General features: G+C 35.6%; 1 protein-coding gene across 8 annotated transcripts in view; it reads right to left on the reverse strand.

Annotated features, from left to right (window-relative positions):
• Window positions 1-517: 517 nt before the first annotated feature.
• CBLB (Cbl proto-oncogene B) overlaps window positions 518-16,181 on the reverse strand; it is a 234,404-nt gene continuing 218,740 nt past the window's right edge. For all 8 annotated transcript variants that reach the window (XM_066348058.1, XM_066348062.1, XM_066348061.1 and 5 more), the window contains one exon: window positions 518-3,044. In XM_066348058.1, coding sequence (XP_066204155.1) covers window positions 2,785-3,044 — 260 coding nt within the window. In that variant the 3' untranslated portion in view covers window positions 518-2,784. The remainder of the gene's footprint in view (window positions 3,045-16,181) is intronic.

Here is a 16,181-nt window from a genome sequence, read left to right on the forward strand (position 1 = left end):
TGATCCCTTCTTTTTTATGATCAAACCAACAGTTGCTATTGAGTATAAGATGTGAAGATTTCAGTGGAAACCAGTAAATTTTCTTTGCAGAACAGATTAAAAAAATTAGTTCTAAATTTACTATATTGCCATCGGTCTCTTTTTTTTTCTAATTTACACTTGAAATTTTCACACATTATTCAGGAATTATTTGAATGAGAATGTACTATTTCCTTTCTTTTCTTTTCTTTTTAAGTGAGAGGAAGGAAGAAAGACAGACTACTGTATGTGAACCGACTGAGATCCCCCCAGTGACTCCTGTCTGGGTCCAATTATCTGTTCATCTAGGGCCGATGCTTGCAACTGAGCTATTTTTAGCACAAGGCAAAGGCTCCACGAAGCCATGCACAGTGCCTGGCCCAACGCGCTGGAAGCAATTGATTCTTGGCTGTGGGAGGGGAAGAGAGATAGCTAGAGAGTAGAGGGCAGGAGAGGGGAGGAGAAGCAGATGGTCGCTTCTCCTTTTTGCCCTGACCAGGAATTGAACCCGGGACTTCCACACACCAGATCAATGCTCTACCACTGAGCCAACCCAACCATCCAGCGTCCTGTTTTCCAATATTTGTATTTTGTATCATTCCCTAACCTATTAAGACTGTCATAACAATGTTACACAAGCAAGTGGCAATTTTTGGATTCTAGAATGAACCTATGATCAGCAAGTCATAAAAAAGCCAAACTATACAGTGCTATTCCAATGTGACTTCAGAAACAGATAAAACCAAAACACGATGATGACATAACATGGAGTCTGTAAAGCAATGGAGAATTAGTCACTATAATTTTTTAAAGTGTAAAAGAACTGCAAACTCATAGGAAGAACATTTAAGGCAAATCAAAAATTTCCTTCCAGAGGCATTAATCAGCTCAGAATACCTGAAGAAATTAAAACACAAGCACAAACGATCTAAGGCCTGTAGCTCCTCAAGAACCATATGTCATGATGGCAAAACTGTCAAGTAAGGGCAGGTGTTACTTTGCGAAGGAATGCATTAGTTCTTCTCCCAGGTCAACCTGGCCACTGTACAAGTCTGACACAGCACTATTTTCCATGGGACCTGCTGGCTGCTCGGTCTTATCCTTTCAAGTCCTGAAGAGAGGCTCACCGTCAGATGCATCTTTTTATATCACACTGTGTGGAGTTCAGGAGTGGAAGCAGCATGCACAATCCTGTGACCAATCTGTATTTAGAACACCTTCTGTGGATTCACCGATTTCACAGAGACTTGGTTTTGTCTCATTATTTCACTAACTTCTCATTAGAAAAGAAAGAGAAACAAAAACAAAAACAGATTGCCTGAAACTTCTGAATCTCTGGTGAAAACCTCCAGGCTCTGTCCATCCAAAGCGCCAAGAACAAAACATTATGCTGTAATCAGCTTGCAGCAGTTTGTGCTTTAAAAACAGTGCCAAACACATCGCAGATGCACAATAAATATTTGTAGTTATTAAAAGTATTAACACGGTTTCTGAAGAACCAACCTCCATTTTGCAAAAAAAGGCAAAACCATCTAAATTTCTTTCGTCTGACTGGATGGAGCTATGGGAAGCAATGAATGAATCTACAAATTAAATATGAACTGTAATTTGATTGCAGAGAAAATCACTAAGAATTTTGAGAGAAAAAAAATTGCCACAGTAGCATTAGCACTTAACAGTGCATCAAAGATTTAATGTTTCCACTGCAAAAATGAACTGGTGCCTAAGCCTGTTAGGTACCAGTGTCATCACTCAAATAGGACATGAACTCTATTCTACTTGGGAGAGGTATGATCATAATTTTTTCTTAAAATGATTACTATATTTCAGGGAGACAGCCCTCTTATTCAGCATGCCTCACAGTAACGCAGGCCTATATATCAGGGGACCTCATTACACAACTTCCATACAGCGTCGTCATGTGCAAGTGTCTTTCTCCCTCATCTGCAGTAGTGGCTTTCAAATACTTTAGGTTTTTATAGTCGTGATACCCCTGGGATGACAAAGGTGAGAATGGAATATTGAAGATCCCCAAAGTTACACTAAAAAGAGAAGCCCCTCTATTTCATATGAAAACTTATAAAAAAGGCAGTTCACTGACCAAAAAAAAAAATGCTTTCTACATTCAGATTTTCCCCATCTCTCAACAACGAGGGTTTCCAAAAAAAGACTCAGTAGTGAAGGCCACACACACTTTTTTTTGTTTTTGTTTTTTTTTGCATTAGTTTGATACATTGAATATCAGAACCTTTAAAGCATCTTGTAAATGGGAGATGAAATTGGTGGGGGTGGGGGTGTGACGGGTGATGGGAGATCAAAATGACTATGTGACTGAGCTGTTTCATGTGGATCAAGGGAGCTGGTGGGAGGTGTTACAGCAGACCTGACCACTCTACAAAGGGTCCGTCAAGAACACAGTACAAGTATCAAAACAAAACAAAACAAAACTAAAAACACACTGCAACTTCGCCAACCTGTAAACAAGGAAAAGCATTTCACAGATTCAAAGTTCAAGGGAAGTAAACGTCTTTAAATTATTTTTGTCAGTTCAACCCTGATTTAAAAGTATGGCTAGCAAAAATAAGGAAGCCGCAGCCGCTGACATCCTGAGCAAGCAGCTGTCTTCTGAGAAGCGGCCCCCCACACCGCTCTCAAGATGCCACGTGAGGAGACACCTTCTTCCTTATGTTCTGTGCACCTCTCTCCTTTCCACGCTCCTGGAGTATGCACCAATTGTTTTACATTGGCTGTTGACAGTCCTGGCTGCTATAGATTTAGACGTGGGGAGACTGGCGGGGGGAAGGCAAATTCTCGGAGGATGCTGCGGGCCACTTCGACATTATTCTGGGCTATCTCTAAGGCTCTCTTCACCTCTTCAAATGCATAACCCTCTCCCATTAGTTTCGCAATTTTTGCATCGACATTTTCCAATGCTGCCTCAGGCCCATGGGGTTTTCTGTGGTGAATTTCTGGTGCGGTTTTGCGCGGTCGTGGTTTGGGAGGTCGGGCTGGTGCTTGTGAACTATCTGTGTAGATTTTAAAGAGAAATATCATTTAAATAATGAGAAATAGTAAAGATATAATAACATTAGTATGATATCATTATTTTATATGAAAACCTATTTTTCATTATCTCCACAAAGAAATGTTTTTTTTCTTTCTTTTTTGATACACTATTGTAGGATAGGATATATTGTCCATATTTTGAACATCAGCAAACTGAGATAGACTGTGTTGGAAATTTGACTGAAAAATAACACAAATTTACTTCCATTTCACATATTCTTCAAGCCATATGAAATAAGAGATATAGAAGAAAAAAAAAACCTGTCTGAAAAGGGCTTCCACTTTGGCAAAACAGCTCAACTTTATTTACTATGGTAAAGGAAGATTCCTGGGAAGTTTCTACACCAGTGGTTCTCAAACTTTTTGAAGTCACGGCACATTTAAAATCCTACAAATAATTGTAGGCGCACTATATACAAATTTCTGAGAAATATATTATAATAATTAAGTCAAATATTAAAGGAAAAAACATAAAGTCCAAGAGTGCTTTTATGGTAAACGAAATAAAGACGACAAATTAAATTTATTCTGACATTAAAAAACATTTTTATGTTACATTTTTTGAGTTATACTTTTTAGAATTTGTAAAAGGGGTTAAAAAAATAAACGACCAAAAAGTTATCTTTATATATATGTAGATACGTTCTTAATAAGATTTAGTAAATTTGGCAGGTCCCAGCATGAATGTAAGTTTTTTCATTCTGTGTTTATGAGAAACATGAGCCTGATGTATCCTAGTGATTTCTTCAGTGTTTGGGCATATATTTGAAAGACAAACTCACATTTCCTCATCAATGCATTGAAGAATTCCTCTCTTTTTACTCTTAATTGTGTTGAGGGTAGAAAATCCTAATTCACATAAATAAGATGTTGAAAATTGTAGTAAAATGTTCAAAGCTTTTTTAGATATTGCCACACATTCTTCTTTTATAGAAATCCAAAAGGCTTCAAGAGACAATTTGTTATGTTTAATCATCAATCCAAAACCCCCACCATATATATCATCTTAACTTTATACCAAACAAAGGACAGAAGAAACTTGCCTCCAGTCTTTCTAGGGAACATGGGGGGTAGTGTAAACAATCCAGCTTAACAGCCTTTTGCAACCGAATCAGGCAAGTGAGGTGGGGGGTTGGGCAGACTGTCAGCTTACAGTCAATTCCCCACACCTCTGTCTCCCAAAAATCTAAACTCCAAAAACCCTGTTGGTTTTTTGGTCCCCAACAGGCACATATTCCTCTGGAATACCACAGGGAGCACCTGAAAATCTTCTAGGGCACACCCGTGCGCCCTGGCGCACACTTTGAGAACCACTGTTCTACACGAAGCCCTGTTACAAGCTCATCAATACTCCTCGCAGAACACCTCCACCACGTCCTTCCCTCCCATGTCACAGCAGAACTGCTCTGCAAACAAGTTCTGTAGTGTCTCTACCTGTCTGATTTTTCAAGTTAGTAATGCTATAAAGTGATGCCTTACTGATCCCAGGGAGGAAAATAAAAAGAAAATGTAGATACTTCAAGTCTACTGTTTGTCAATAGGTTGAACAGAAGTACTTTGCTCAAAACTTCATCCAGATTCCAATATAGGAAGTTTTGCCTGAGAAAAAGCAAAGCCAGCAGAAACATTACAGGGGCCAACTGGGTTGCAGATGATTCTCCTGAAATAATTTCTCAAAGTTAAACCAAATGACATTGGTGCCCATGAATGAAGAGTAATTTTATTAAGAAAAAGAAAATTCATTACAGGCCACTATCCCATACAGAAAACCAGGGCGTGGGCTAGTAACTTGAGAGGGTGCGTTTTCATGTATTTCCATATATTTACATTTGGCACTTTAATTCAGAAGCCTAGATTTTAAAAAAAGGTTAAAATAAAAATCGTCAAATGGAAATACATTATGGATTTAACACTATGTAGACATAAACCTTTATTTAATATTTTTCTTTGCAGATCCAAGGACACTGTTAAGTAAATGAGGAAGGCGAGGCTAGACCCAAATGACTCCTGACTCCTGTCCCCACACTGTCCTCCTGGTCTCGGTGGCCTCACCCAATTTCTCAATGGCTTCAGGAGGTATTGAAAATGGTTCTTTTCAATAATAGTAAATATAAACCATAAAAATTATCTGATACCTTATTTTAAAATTTTTAAGAGAATATATTCAATAACTTGTAAAAAAAATCCTAGTCAAAACTCTAGCAGTAAAATAAACACATAAAATAGAAGCATCCAATGAAAATGTTTGGTTACATAACAAATTGGATAACAGTCTTTGTTAGGGTTAAATTGGCTCCTTTAAAAATTCCCCTCACCCAACTCACATTAGGGCAACTTACTCAGTAAACATTTCCTTCACCCAACCTCTCGTCACCTAAACCAACACTCCCCCCCCCCCCAGAAGGTTCTGGGAAATGTCCTTGAGACAAGGCCATCATGCAGGGCCTGAGGGATGGGAAAAGGGACAGTGTGTAACCAAAGCAACAAACCCCGATATGCTAACCTGAGTATGTCCAGGTGCAGCCACCGCCTGCCTGCGAATGCTTGCAACAACCCCTATATCTAATGCTCACTCCGTAGCTCGGGGCAGACACCCTTTTGCTAGTCTCAGCCTGCTTGTATCTATTATCCAGGTGCTTTTAAAATAAATTTTCCTTTTGGAACACATTAGCCTTGTGCTTTCGGTTCGTCCCGCGGTTACTGCCTTTCAGTCTTATTTTTATTTTTTCTTTCTTATAGGATAATATGGAGTTTAAAAATTATTGTGGTGGTAGATAAAGCTTACTAAATTACGCTCGTCTATAAGAACACATTAATTTCTGGTTCTTGCTAAGTCTGTATTGTTTCTTGCTGTAACTAAACATCTCAAATTACTATGGTCTATGTTGCATTTTTTACTGTGTTTTGAGGTTCCATTTATTTTTATATTAAATATTTCTATTATGTCATGCAGAGATGAACAATAAATTAGACTTTGCTTCTAATCATTTCCAGAAAATTATTGGAAATTCTGGCAAGTCTTCCTTTAATCAATGATAACAGAATTTATACAGTGAAACCTTGTCTATTCCAATTTAACTATTTAACTGAGGAAGAGTACCTCGATGTAAATCAAGTCTAAATTCCTTGTATTCTTCTGGTAATTTTCTAAGATTATTTTTTCTAGTGTTGTTATTTTGTTTCTGTCCAAACTATTGAGTAGGGCACATGAATGACAAGTACCTGTGAAAAGAACAGCTATGTGTACGTAGTCCTCAAGTGGAAGGACACTATGGCAGCCAGAGACACATCAAGCAGGATAACTGGGAATGAAGTCTTATGACTTATAACTTTTAGATTTAATAAGCACGTCTCTCTGATTTTGGTAAATGATGCTAAAAAAGCTGGCACCTATGAAAACCTCAAGAAACCTACCCACTCTGTGAGGCTGCTATAACTAATACTGGTCAAATGAAATGGAATTTAGATGACTAGTTTTACTTAAGAGAAAGCTGTTCTTTGCTTGGAAAAAATACACAGCAAACATAATTTAGGAAACCCAAGTCAGCAGGAAAAAACACACACACTGTGATTTAGTCAGATCTCTAGTTAAGAGTATTGACAGTCTCTCTCATTCTGGAATTGGGCTTTTCTTGCATACAAAATATGATTGTAATATCAACTAGAGAAAATGATTCTAATGACCTCTGGAAGGAACCATGATAGATTATAAAAACATTTTAATAAAAATAAAACTTTCTTGAAGCAAAGATTTATTTTTTTAATAGATGGATTTCCCTTTTAAATCCAAAACTCATAAAATTTAAATCATTTAAACCCAGTCCTCATTGCCCTCATTCAAAATCTATTTCTCCCAAATAGTGCAGACAACTCCTCAGATTCTTCCAAATGCACAGAAGTTGAATTGTATCATGTAGTAGAACCTATAAATGGAATTTATATTGCAACTTTCTGCCACCTGTTTTATATAAATTTTTACTTATTCCTACATATTTATCCAATTTTGAGTATCTTAATATTTTGTTCGACTGTTTTAGCCAGATGCATTAGTTTGGCCACTTAGATTTTGAGCAACTCGGATTTAAGCAACATACTTTTATAATTCTCTTGTATCTCCAAATCTACTCTTGTATCTCCATTTTTAGAATTATTATTTATCCCTTCTTAGTCAGGAAGTATGTGAATTAATGTCACATTCAGTATATGTGCTAAGGAGACCATTAAAAAGAAACAACAATGAATTCACATTTAACTGCTATACTGAAAACAGCAATTATTCTACATTAACAGGGATGTCAGAGAGATGTGGAAGAGAATAAAAACACAGGATTTGTTGTGAGTGTATAATTCTATATAAAGCTTTTAAGCAAGATCTTAACAAGCAAGATCTGTTACAACCTGAACAGTGGAAGCTGTTTAAGAAAAAAGAGGCAGACCATTTCCTTGCTGATCATTAGAGCAAATCACTTAAAGCTAATTCCTCTTTCAACACATTTCTTTCCAGAGCTCATAAACAGCCTTCACCTTCCCCATCTGTTCATTTTCACAATGTCTAACAGTAGGAGACACCAGGTCCTTATACTCCTTAGAATGTGTGGATAATAGAAGGAAGCAACAGAACAAAAGAGAAAACTGTCTCATAGTTCCCTAAGTTATTATATTGTAGGTTTGGAGTATAGTGACATGGCTATGGAATTTTACCAACTGTATGGGAATTTCTGAACCTGAATAAATGTCCTCATTAAAAACAGTTATTGGAAGGGCACATGTTTATTCTAGTGCTGTTGTCCATGCTCAAGGTATTTTTAAACTCCTATGAGCAATGGCACCAATATCAAAATGAGTGCAAGACTATGTGGGTAAAAACAGTACATTTTCCTGGAGCACCAGTTTTACTCAAGGACATGGGATTGTTAATATATAAATATTTTAATACTAAAGTGACTACAGATATACGAGGGGGTAAAATGCAAATTTTGCAGATATTTTTGAGATGAAACAGACTTTAAACTTTAAAGTTTAAAGCAACTTCCTGCATGTGATCGTCCAGTTTTAGTTAAAGCTTTAGTTCCTGTGTTGTTCAGAGTCAACTATTTGGTGTGAAGAAAGGTTTGAGAAGCACTGGCTTAAAAGTAAATCTTGATTCAATTATCATTTTCTAAGCATATTAAAGAGCAAAGAGACATAAAGTCCTGTGTGGCATAAGAATTAACCTGATGACAACATGATTAGAATAATCTTTTGAATGATTACTGTACATCATGTATTTTAAATGAGGACACTATCAACCTCAACAGGGCAAAAATTGATGCTTAAGGGACAAAAGCAATCTTTGATCCTATAGAGTTTGTGGTCCTCCAAATAGCCACAGAACATAGAAATACGTAGTATATCTGTGGTAATAAACTTTCATTGTTGCAGATAGGGCAGGATTGAATAGCAGGAAAAAGGCCTAAAAAGGCCCTAAGGTTGACTATGATAAAAAGGTGACATACTCTGCTGTGTGTCTACATCCACAGGAGTGGATGGTATTTCTACTTCTGTGGCTGCCAACTATTTTACCACAAAAAGTCCTTATTTTTTTCCTCATTATCTAAACCAGGCATCCCCAAACTACAGCCTGCAGGCCACATGTGGCCCCCTGAAACCATTTATACAGCTCCCGCCGCACTTCCGGAAAGGGGCACCTCTTTCACTGGTGGTCAGTGAGAGGAGCACTGTATGTGGCGGCCCCCCAACGGTCTGAGGGACAGTGAACTGGCCCCCTGTGTAAAAAGTTTGGGGACCCCTTAGTGGGGTTTTTTTTTAGTCCATATTTTGAAAGATGTGTTCACTAAGCAAATGTCATCATTAATGAATACATTTTCCTACATTCTATTTGTTATGTGGTAAGATACTTATTATGCTATGTTAAATGGGATGGAGATAGAATTGACATGTTATGATTTCAACTATGTGAGCATGGGCACAGAAGAGAACATTAGAAAGAAGTACTCTAAAATGGCAATAATGTTTTTTATTGGTGATAGGATTACAGGTGACTTCTTTTACTTGTTTGTTTTTAATTCTATTTTACTCTTCAATGTACCCGTACTATACTCATAATTACAAAAACTATCCTTAGGTTTCCTCTGCTAGTTTTACATGGAGGAATTACTCAAGGATCTATGATAGAAAAACAGGTTGACTTTACAGATATATAAAGAACAGAAAGCACACAGTGAGTGGCTTTCTAAGGTCAGGTGAAATACGATCAGAATCCAGGTATTGATATCACTAGTACAGTTTTACAATTCTAACGCTCTGTCCCATTACTGCTATTCCTTTGCTACTATCTTTAACATTGGGCATCTCCAAACTCAGGTAACAAATGTATGCATGTACAATTAAAATTATTATTTTATTTTTCAATTACATTTGATATATAGCATTATATTAGTTTCAGGTGTACAATATAGTGATTAGACATTTATATAACTTATGAAATGATCACCTTGATTAAGTCTAGTACCCATCTGACACCACACATAATTATTATAATAATACTGATTATCTTCCCTATGCTGTACTTTTCATTCCCAGGACTATTTTTATAACTGGCAAATTACACTTCTGAGTCCCCTCACATTTATCACCCAGGCCCCAACCCTCCTTTCATCTCGAAACCATCAATTTGTTCTCTTATCAGTGAGTTTGTTTCTGTTTCATTCCTTTATTTTGTTTTTTGGGGTGCAAAATATAAGTGAAATGATAAGGTATTTGTCTTTCTCTATGCTACTTATCTCACTGAGCATAGTGCCCTCTAAATCCATCCATGTTGTTGCAAATGGAGGATTTCATTCCTTTTTATGGTCAATATTCCATTGCATATATGTACCACATTATTTCCATCCATTCCTCTATCAGTGGACACTTAGGTTGCTTCCTTATCCTGACTACTGTAAATGATCCTGCAATGAACAGAGGGTGAATCTATCTTTTTGACTTAGTGTTTTGGATTAAGTGGAAATGCTGGCTCATATGTTTGTTCCATTTTAAAATTTTTGAGGTACCTACTTACAGTTTTCCATAGTGGCTGTACCAATTTACAATCCCATCAACAGTGCACAAGGGTTCCTTTTTCTCCACATCCTCACCATCACTTGTTTTTGGTTGATTGATCGATGATAGTCTTTCTGACCGGTGTGAGTTGGTATCTCATTGTGGTTTTAATTGGCATTTCCCCAGTGATTAGTGATGGTGCACATCTTTCATATGTCTACTGACTATCTGTATATCCTCTGTGGAGAAGTGTCTGTTCAGGTTCTCTGCCCATTTTTTTACTTTTCTCTGCCCATTTTTTAATCACATTTTCCTTTTGGTGTTAACTTATATAATTCTTTATGCATTTAGATATTAACTTTTTATCAGATATATCATTGGCAAATATCTTTTTCTATTCAGTAGGTTGTCTTTTTCCGTTGCTGATGGTTTTCTTTGCCATGCAGACAGTTTTTAGTTTGATAGAGTCCCATTTATTTTTGTTTCTCTTGCCCATGGATACATATACAACAAAAAATAGTACTAAGAGCAATGTCTCAAAATTTACTGTCTATAATTACTCCTAGGAGTGTTACGCTTTCAGGTCTTACATTTAAATCTTTAACCCATTTTCAGTTTATGTTAAAATAACAGTGTGAGAAAGTGATCCAGTTTCATTCTCTTGCATTTATCTGTCCAGTTTGCCCAACATCATTTATTGAAGAGACTGTCTTTACCCCATTTTATTTCTTGTCTCCTTTGTACCTAATTGACCATATAAGTGTAGATTTATTTCTGGGCTCTCTATTCTGCTCCACTGACATATGTGTCTGTTTTTATGCCAATCACATGTTGTTTTGATTAGTATGTATGGCCTTATAGTATAACTTGATATATGGTAGCATATATTCTTACAACTTTGTTCTTGTTTCTCAAGATTGCTTTGACTATTTGGAGTCCTTCAAGGTTCCATATAAATTTTAGACATATCTGTCCTGGATTTGTGAATAATGCCATTGGTATTTTGATAGGTTGTACTGAATCTGTGGTTTGCTTTGCGTAGCATTCCTCCTATCCATGAGAATGAAACATGCTTCCATTTATTGCGATTCTTCTGTTTCTTCTTTAGTTTGTTTCTTTTCTGAGTACAAATTTACCTCCATGGTTAAATTTATTCCTAGGTATTTTATTCTTTTTGATGCAATTGCAAATGTAAGATTGCTTTCCTAAATTCTCTGATTATTCATTTTCAGTGTATAAGATGCAATAAATTTTAGTATATTAATTTTGTTTTCTGCTGTTTTACTGAATTCATTTATTAGTTCTGATAGGATTTTGATAGAATCTTTAGGATTCTCTATATAGAGCAGAGGTCCCCAAACTTTTTACACAGGGGGCCAGTTCACTGTCCCTCAGACCGTTGGAGGGCCGAACTATAAAAAAACTATGAACAAAAATCCCTATGCACGCTGCACATATCTTATTTTAAAGTAAAAAAACAAAACGGGAACAAATACAATATTTAAAATAAAGAACAAGTAAATTTAAATCAACAAACTGACCAGTATTTCAATGGGAACTATGGGCCTGCTTTTGGCTAATGAGATGGTCAATGTGCTCCTCTCACTGACCACCAATGAAAGAGGTGCCCCTTCCGGAAGTGCGGTGGGGGCCGGATAAATGGCCTGAGGGGGCCGCATGCGGCTCGCGGGCCGTAGTTTGGGGACCCCTGATATAGAGTATCATTTCATCGGCAAATAATGTGTTTTTTCCTTTAGCAATTTGGATGCCTTTTTACTCCTTTTTCTCATCTGATTTCTATGTTGAATAAAATTGGAGAGAGTGGGTATTCTAGTCTTATTCCTGATCTTAGAGAAAAGGTTCAGCTTTTCACAGCTGGTATAATGTTAGCTGTGTGTTAATCATAGTTGGTCTTTAATATGTTGAGGTATGTTCCTCTATCCCTATTTTGCTTACAGTTTTTATCATGCGAGATTATTGGATTGAGTCAGATGTTTTTTCTGCATCTGTTCATATCATCATATAATTTTTATTCTTTGTTTTGTTTATGTGATGTATCATATTTCAACCATTTTATATGTGGGGACAAGTGAAAATAGGAGAAATATTTTGGGGACCACTAAGGCAGAAATCACCCTGACCACCAGTGAATGTGACTAAGGTCACTGGGTCCATTATCTTCATACATCATCAGGGTGGTTACATCTTTCACAGACCAGCACCAAATTTCTGCCAGACTGGTCCGTGGACCCGCGATTGAAAAACACTGATGTATCACATTAACTGACTTGAAGATATTAAACCAGCCTTGCATTCCTGTAACAAAGTCCACATGATCATGATGTATGATCTTTTTAATATATTGCTTAATCTGATTTGTTAATATTTTGTTGAGAATTTCAATAGATTTTTGGTCATTGTGTTTTCTTTCTCATTTGTCTCCAGGTGTCTTTTAATGTTTTCCTTTATCTCACTGTTAATCCATTCATTGTTTAGTAGCATGTTATTTATCCTCCACATGTGTTTTTCAGTTTTCTTCTTGTAATTGATTCCTTGTTTTACATCATTGTTATATAAGATGCTTCACTGGACTTCAATCTTCTTAATTTATTGAGACTTATTCTGTGGCCTTAACATGTGGTCTATCCTCAAAAATGTTCTGTGTACATTGTAAAGAATGTATATTCTCATGTTTTGGGGGGAAGTGTCCTAAAAATATCAATTCAATCTTCTGGTCTGATCTGTCATTTAAGGCCACTGTGTCTTTGTAGATTTTCTGTCGGGATGATCTATCCATTGATGTCAATGGGTGTTAAGAGTCCCTTAATATGACTGTATTACTGTTGATCCTTCTCTTTATATCCATCAAGATTTGCATTATATGTTTGGGTACTCCAACACTGGGTGTATAGAGTTACACTGTCTTCTTCTATTGACCCGTTTATTATTAGGTAGTGCCCTTTTGCCTCTTATTACAGCCCTTGTTTTAACATTTACTTTGTCTGATATAATTATTGCTACCTCAGCTCTCTTTGTTGTTGTTGTTTCCAATGGCATGAACTATTTCTCTCCATCCCTTTGCTTTCAGTCTGTGAGTCTTTCAATCTAAAATAGGTCCTTGGAAGCAGCATATGTACTGGTCTTGTTATATTATCTATTCACCCACCATCTGTCTTTTGACTGGCTGTGAGAAATAAAATGATGTTTTCAGCTATATTATATGGTAAATTTACATTTACATATATTTTATACATTGTATTATATAATTATGTTTATATAAACTTCTAAATATGTATATTAATAGTATGTGATATAAATTTATATATAACTATGTAAATTAATACTTAGCATCATATTTGGCCCATAGTATGTGTTTAAAAATGATAAAAACTATTATTTTGTACAATCTGAAACATTATCTCTAAACTTATTTAGTAGTTCAGTAACAACACTTGGGATGGACATCAAGATTCTTAGACTACTTATTTTCTCAACTATATCTGAGAATTAAATGACAAAAATAATATAAATTTAACTGATTAAGGCATAAGGAAATCTCAAACACATCATCATTAAGCCTCTGTTATTCTAAGTTGGATGAATTAATTCTGGAACTCATCAATATCATAAATTTGAATTGCTGCTACTATTGACATACTGATTTTAAAAGGGCATATTTTAAAACATTTTTCATTAAATTACAATAAAAAATCCTCACATATACTGTGATAGATAATTATGATAGTCAAATTTATAGAATACAATTTTTATGGTTATTAATGAGCCTTAATATTAGATTTATAAGAAAAAAGACTTCAGGTTCTAAGAAAGGAAAACATTTCAGGAAGTCCAACTGTGCAAACTACAACACTGCAATTTTCTTTGTTGAAACACAAAACAAAATCTTAAATATATAATTCATCCTGAGATAATAAAATATATATATAATATATAGATGCAGTAAACAGGTCCAATAGCTAGAGGGAAAAGGGGGCAGAGGTAGGGGATAGGAGGGCAAAGGGGGTGAAATGGGGGTGGAAAGAAACTTTGCATGGGGCAAGAGAGCATAATGCAGTATGTAGAGGATGTTATATTGAGTGGGACACTTAAAACCATGTCAATACAATGAACTAAAAATGCAAATTTATATAAAAAAAATCAACAGTGTCAGATGAGTAGATAGATGGCCGATAAATAGGTGAATATCTGATAAGGAAAACTGAATAAAATAATAATTGTAAGGTCTAGTGATAGGTTACTGGGTATTCTCTGTAAAATTATTTGATCTTTTCTTTATGTTTAATAACTTTCATATAAAAGTAGAGAAAATTTAAAATGTTTAAAAAAATGGTTAATGATACACAATTCTAGTCCTTTGTGAGCTGAGGCCAAAATTTCCCATTGAGATCTTAACGGAGAGAACTACAGAATATTTGGTCTTAATATATAATTTATTCAACACTCAGTTTTCTTTTAAGCTAGTAAAGGAAAAGCAATATTGGAATTAACTGCTTTTATAATGAGAGCTCCTTTATTTTGCCTGTGTATTTAGCAATAATATCTTTCAGCAGTTACAAATACATATCATACAAGTTACACACTAAAATTCTTAAATTAGTTTCAAGGGGTGCCTTGAACCGCCTTCTAAATACTAAGAATAGGAAAATCTCAAGAGCTAATACTATCTTTTGTCAGCACCAGCACAAACACATCATCATTATGGCTGTGTTGTTCCACTACAAACTGGATTCCCTGGGTTTTTAAAGAATGATATTCAAATTATAGAAAAATTTATCTTATAACAAGAGAAAAGCAAAATAAATTTTGAAAAAATTGGAACATAGCTAGTAACAGGCATAAACATCATGTAAATATATACCCATGTAAAGAAATAAGCAGGTTAGCAAAAAAAAAAAATCCGCCCCATATACAGGTATATGTGAATTTTAACATAGGCTAGTTAAATCCACTCATTCCTAACTAACATTACATATAAATTGTTATATCTGAAAAACTTTAATTCTCTCCCCCAAATTGTTATAATTGTCTCTTTGGAAGGCTCTTTGTATATACAGATATACATGCACACATCCTTTTTAGATAAGTGGATAAGAAAAATATTTTAAAATAAAATTATTCTTTAATTCTTTAGAAAGCTTTTGCATAGAAATTTTATACCTAAGTCACATCAGTCATTTAGATCAATAAAATTGAATTTATAAGGTATATAGCAATTATATCAGAATCCTCAATGGTCATCTTAAAAGGGCCTTAATAAAAGGATATTACTGCAGAATAAGGGCTATAAGAATCCTAAAAGAACATAGCATCAGTCTCAAGGTTTTGATGGAAATACCGAATCCAGAAGCAACCCTCTGCTGGTGGGAAATTAACAAGTGGTCAGCTTGGTAGCACTGGGAGCTGCATGTAAGCAAATATCTTGTTGGAAAAAGTATATTATTTTCTGAGGTTTGATCTTGTTTATAAAGAGAGGTCAAGGAGGAGGTTGAAATATTTATGTAACAGCTAGCTGAGGCCCTCATAGTAATAATCAGAATAATTTTTATCACTCAGGTAAAAGCTGGTTCAGGCTTCTGGTAAATGCCTATTTTGGGATGTTTCAACAAGGGTTGCAACCGACCCAAGGTTTATCCTTAAAATTTCTAGTGTAATGCTAATCGAAATTCCTATGAGGTGAAATCACACATGTGAATGATGTTCCTTCCTCTAGGCTCTACAACACCAACACACTACGGATAAACTGTAAGGAAGCTGTGACAATACAGCACTTTGACCACAATTCTTCCCATAACTTGAGTATATGTTTCTCTTAATCTAGAGTTGGTTGCAGTGAATATGTTATTTTAAATTACTAATGGTACTGTCCTTAAAGTTGTATTTTAACATTTCTTCCCTAAGGGAGTTGCTTCCTTCCTTACCATAGAGGTTGCCAGACAGTCTCCCCTTCTTGACTCGCACACTTTTTCATTGATCTGGAATTCTACTCTTTCTCCTGTAACTACAGTGTTTCATTGCCTACCTACCCACAGATATAT

Source organism: Saccopteryx leptura, chromosome 8 (assembly GCF_036850995.1).
Source record: "Saccopteryx leptura isolate mSacLep1 chromosome 8, mSacLep1_pri_phased_curated, whole genome shotgun sequence".
In the NCBI taxonomy this organism is placed as follows: domain Eukaryota; kingdom Metazoa; phylum Chordata; class Mammalia; order Chiroptera; family Emballonuridae; genus Saccopteryx; species Saccopteryx leptura.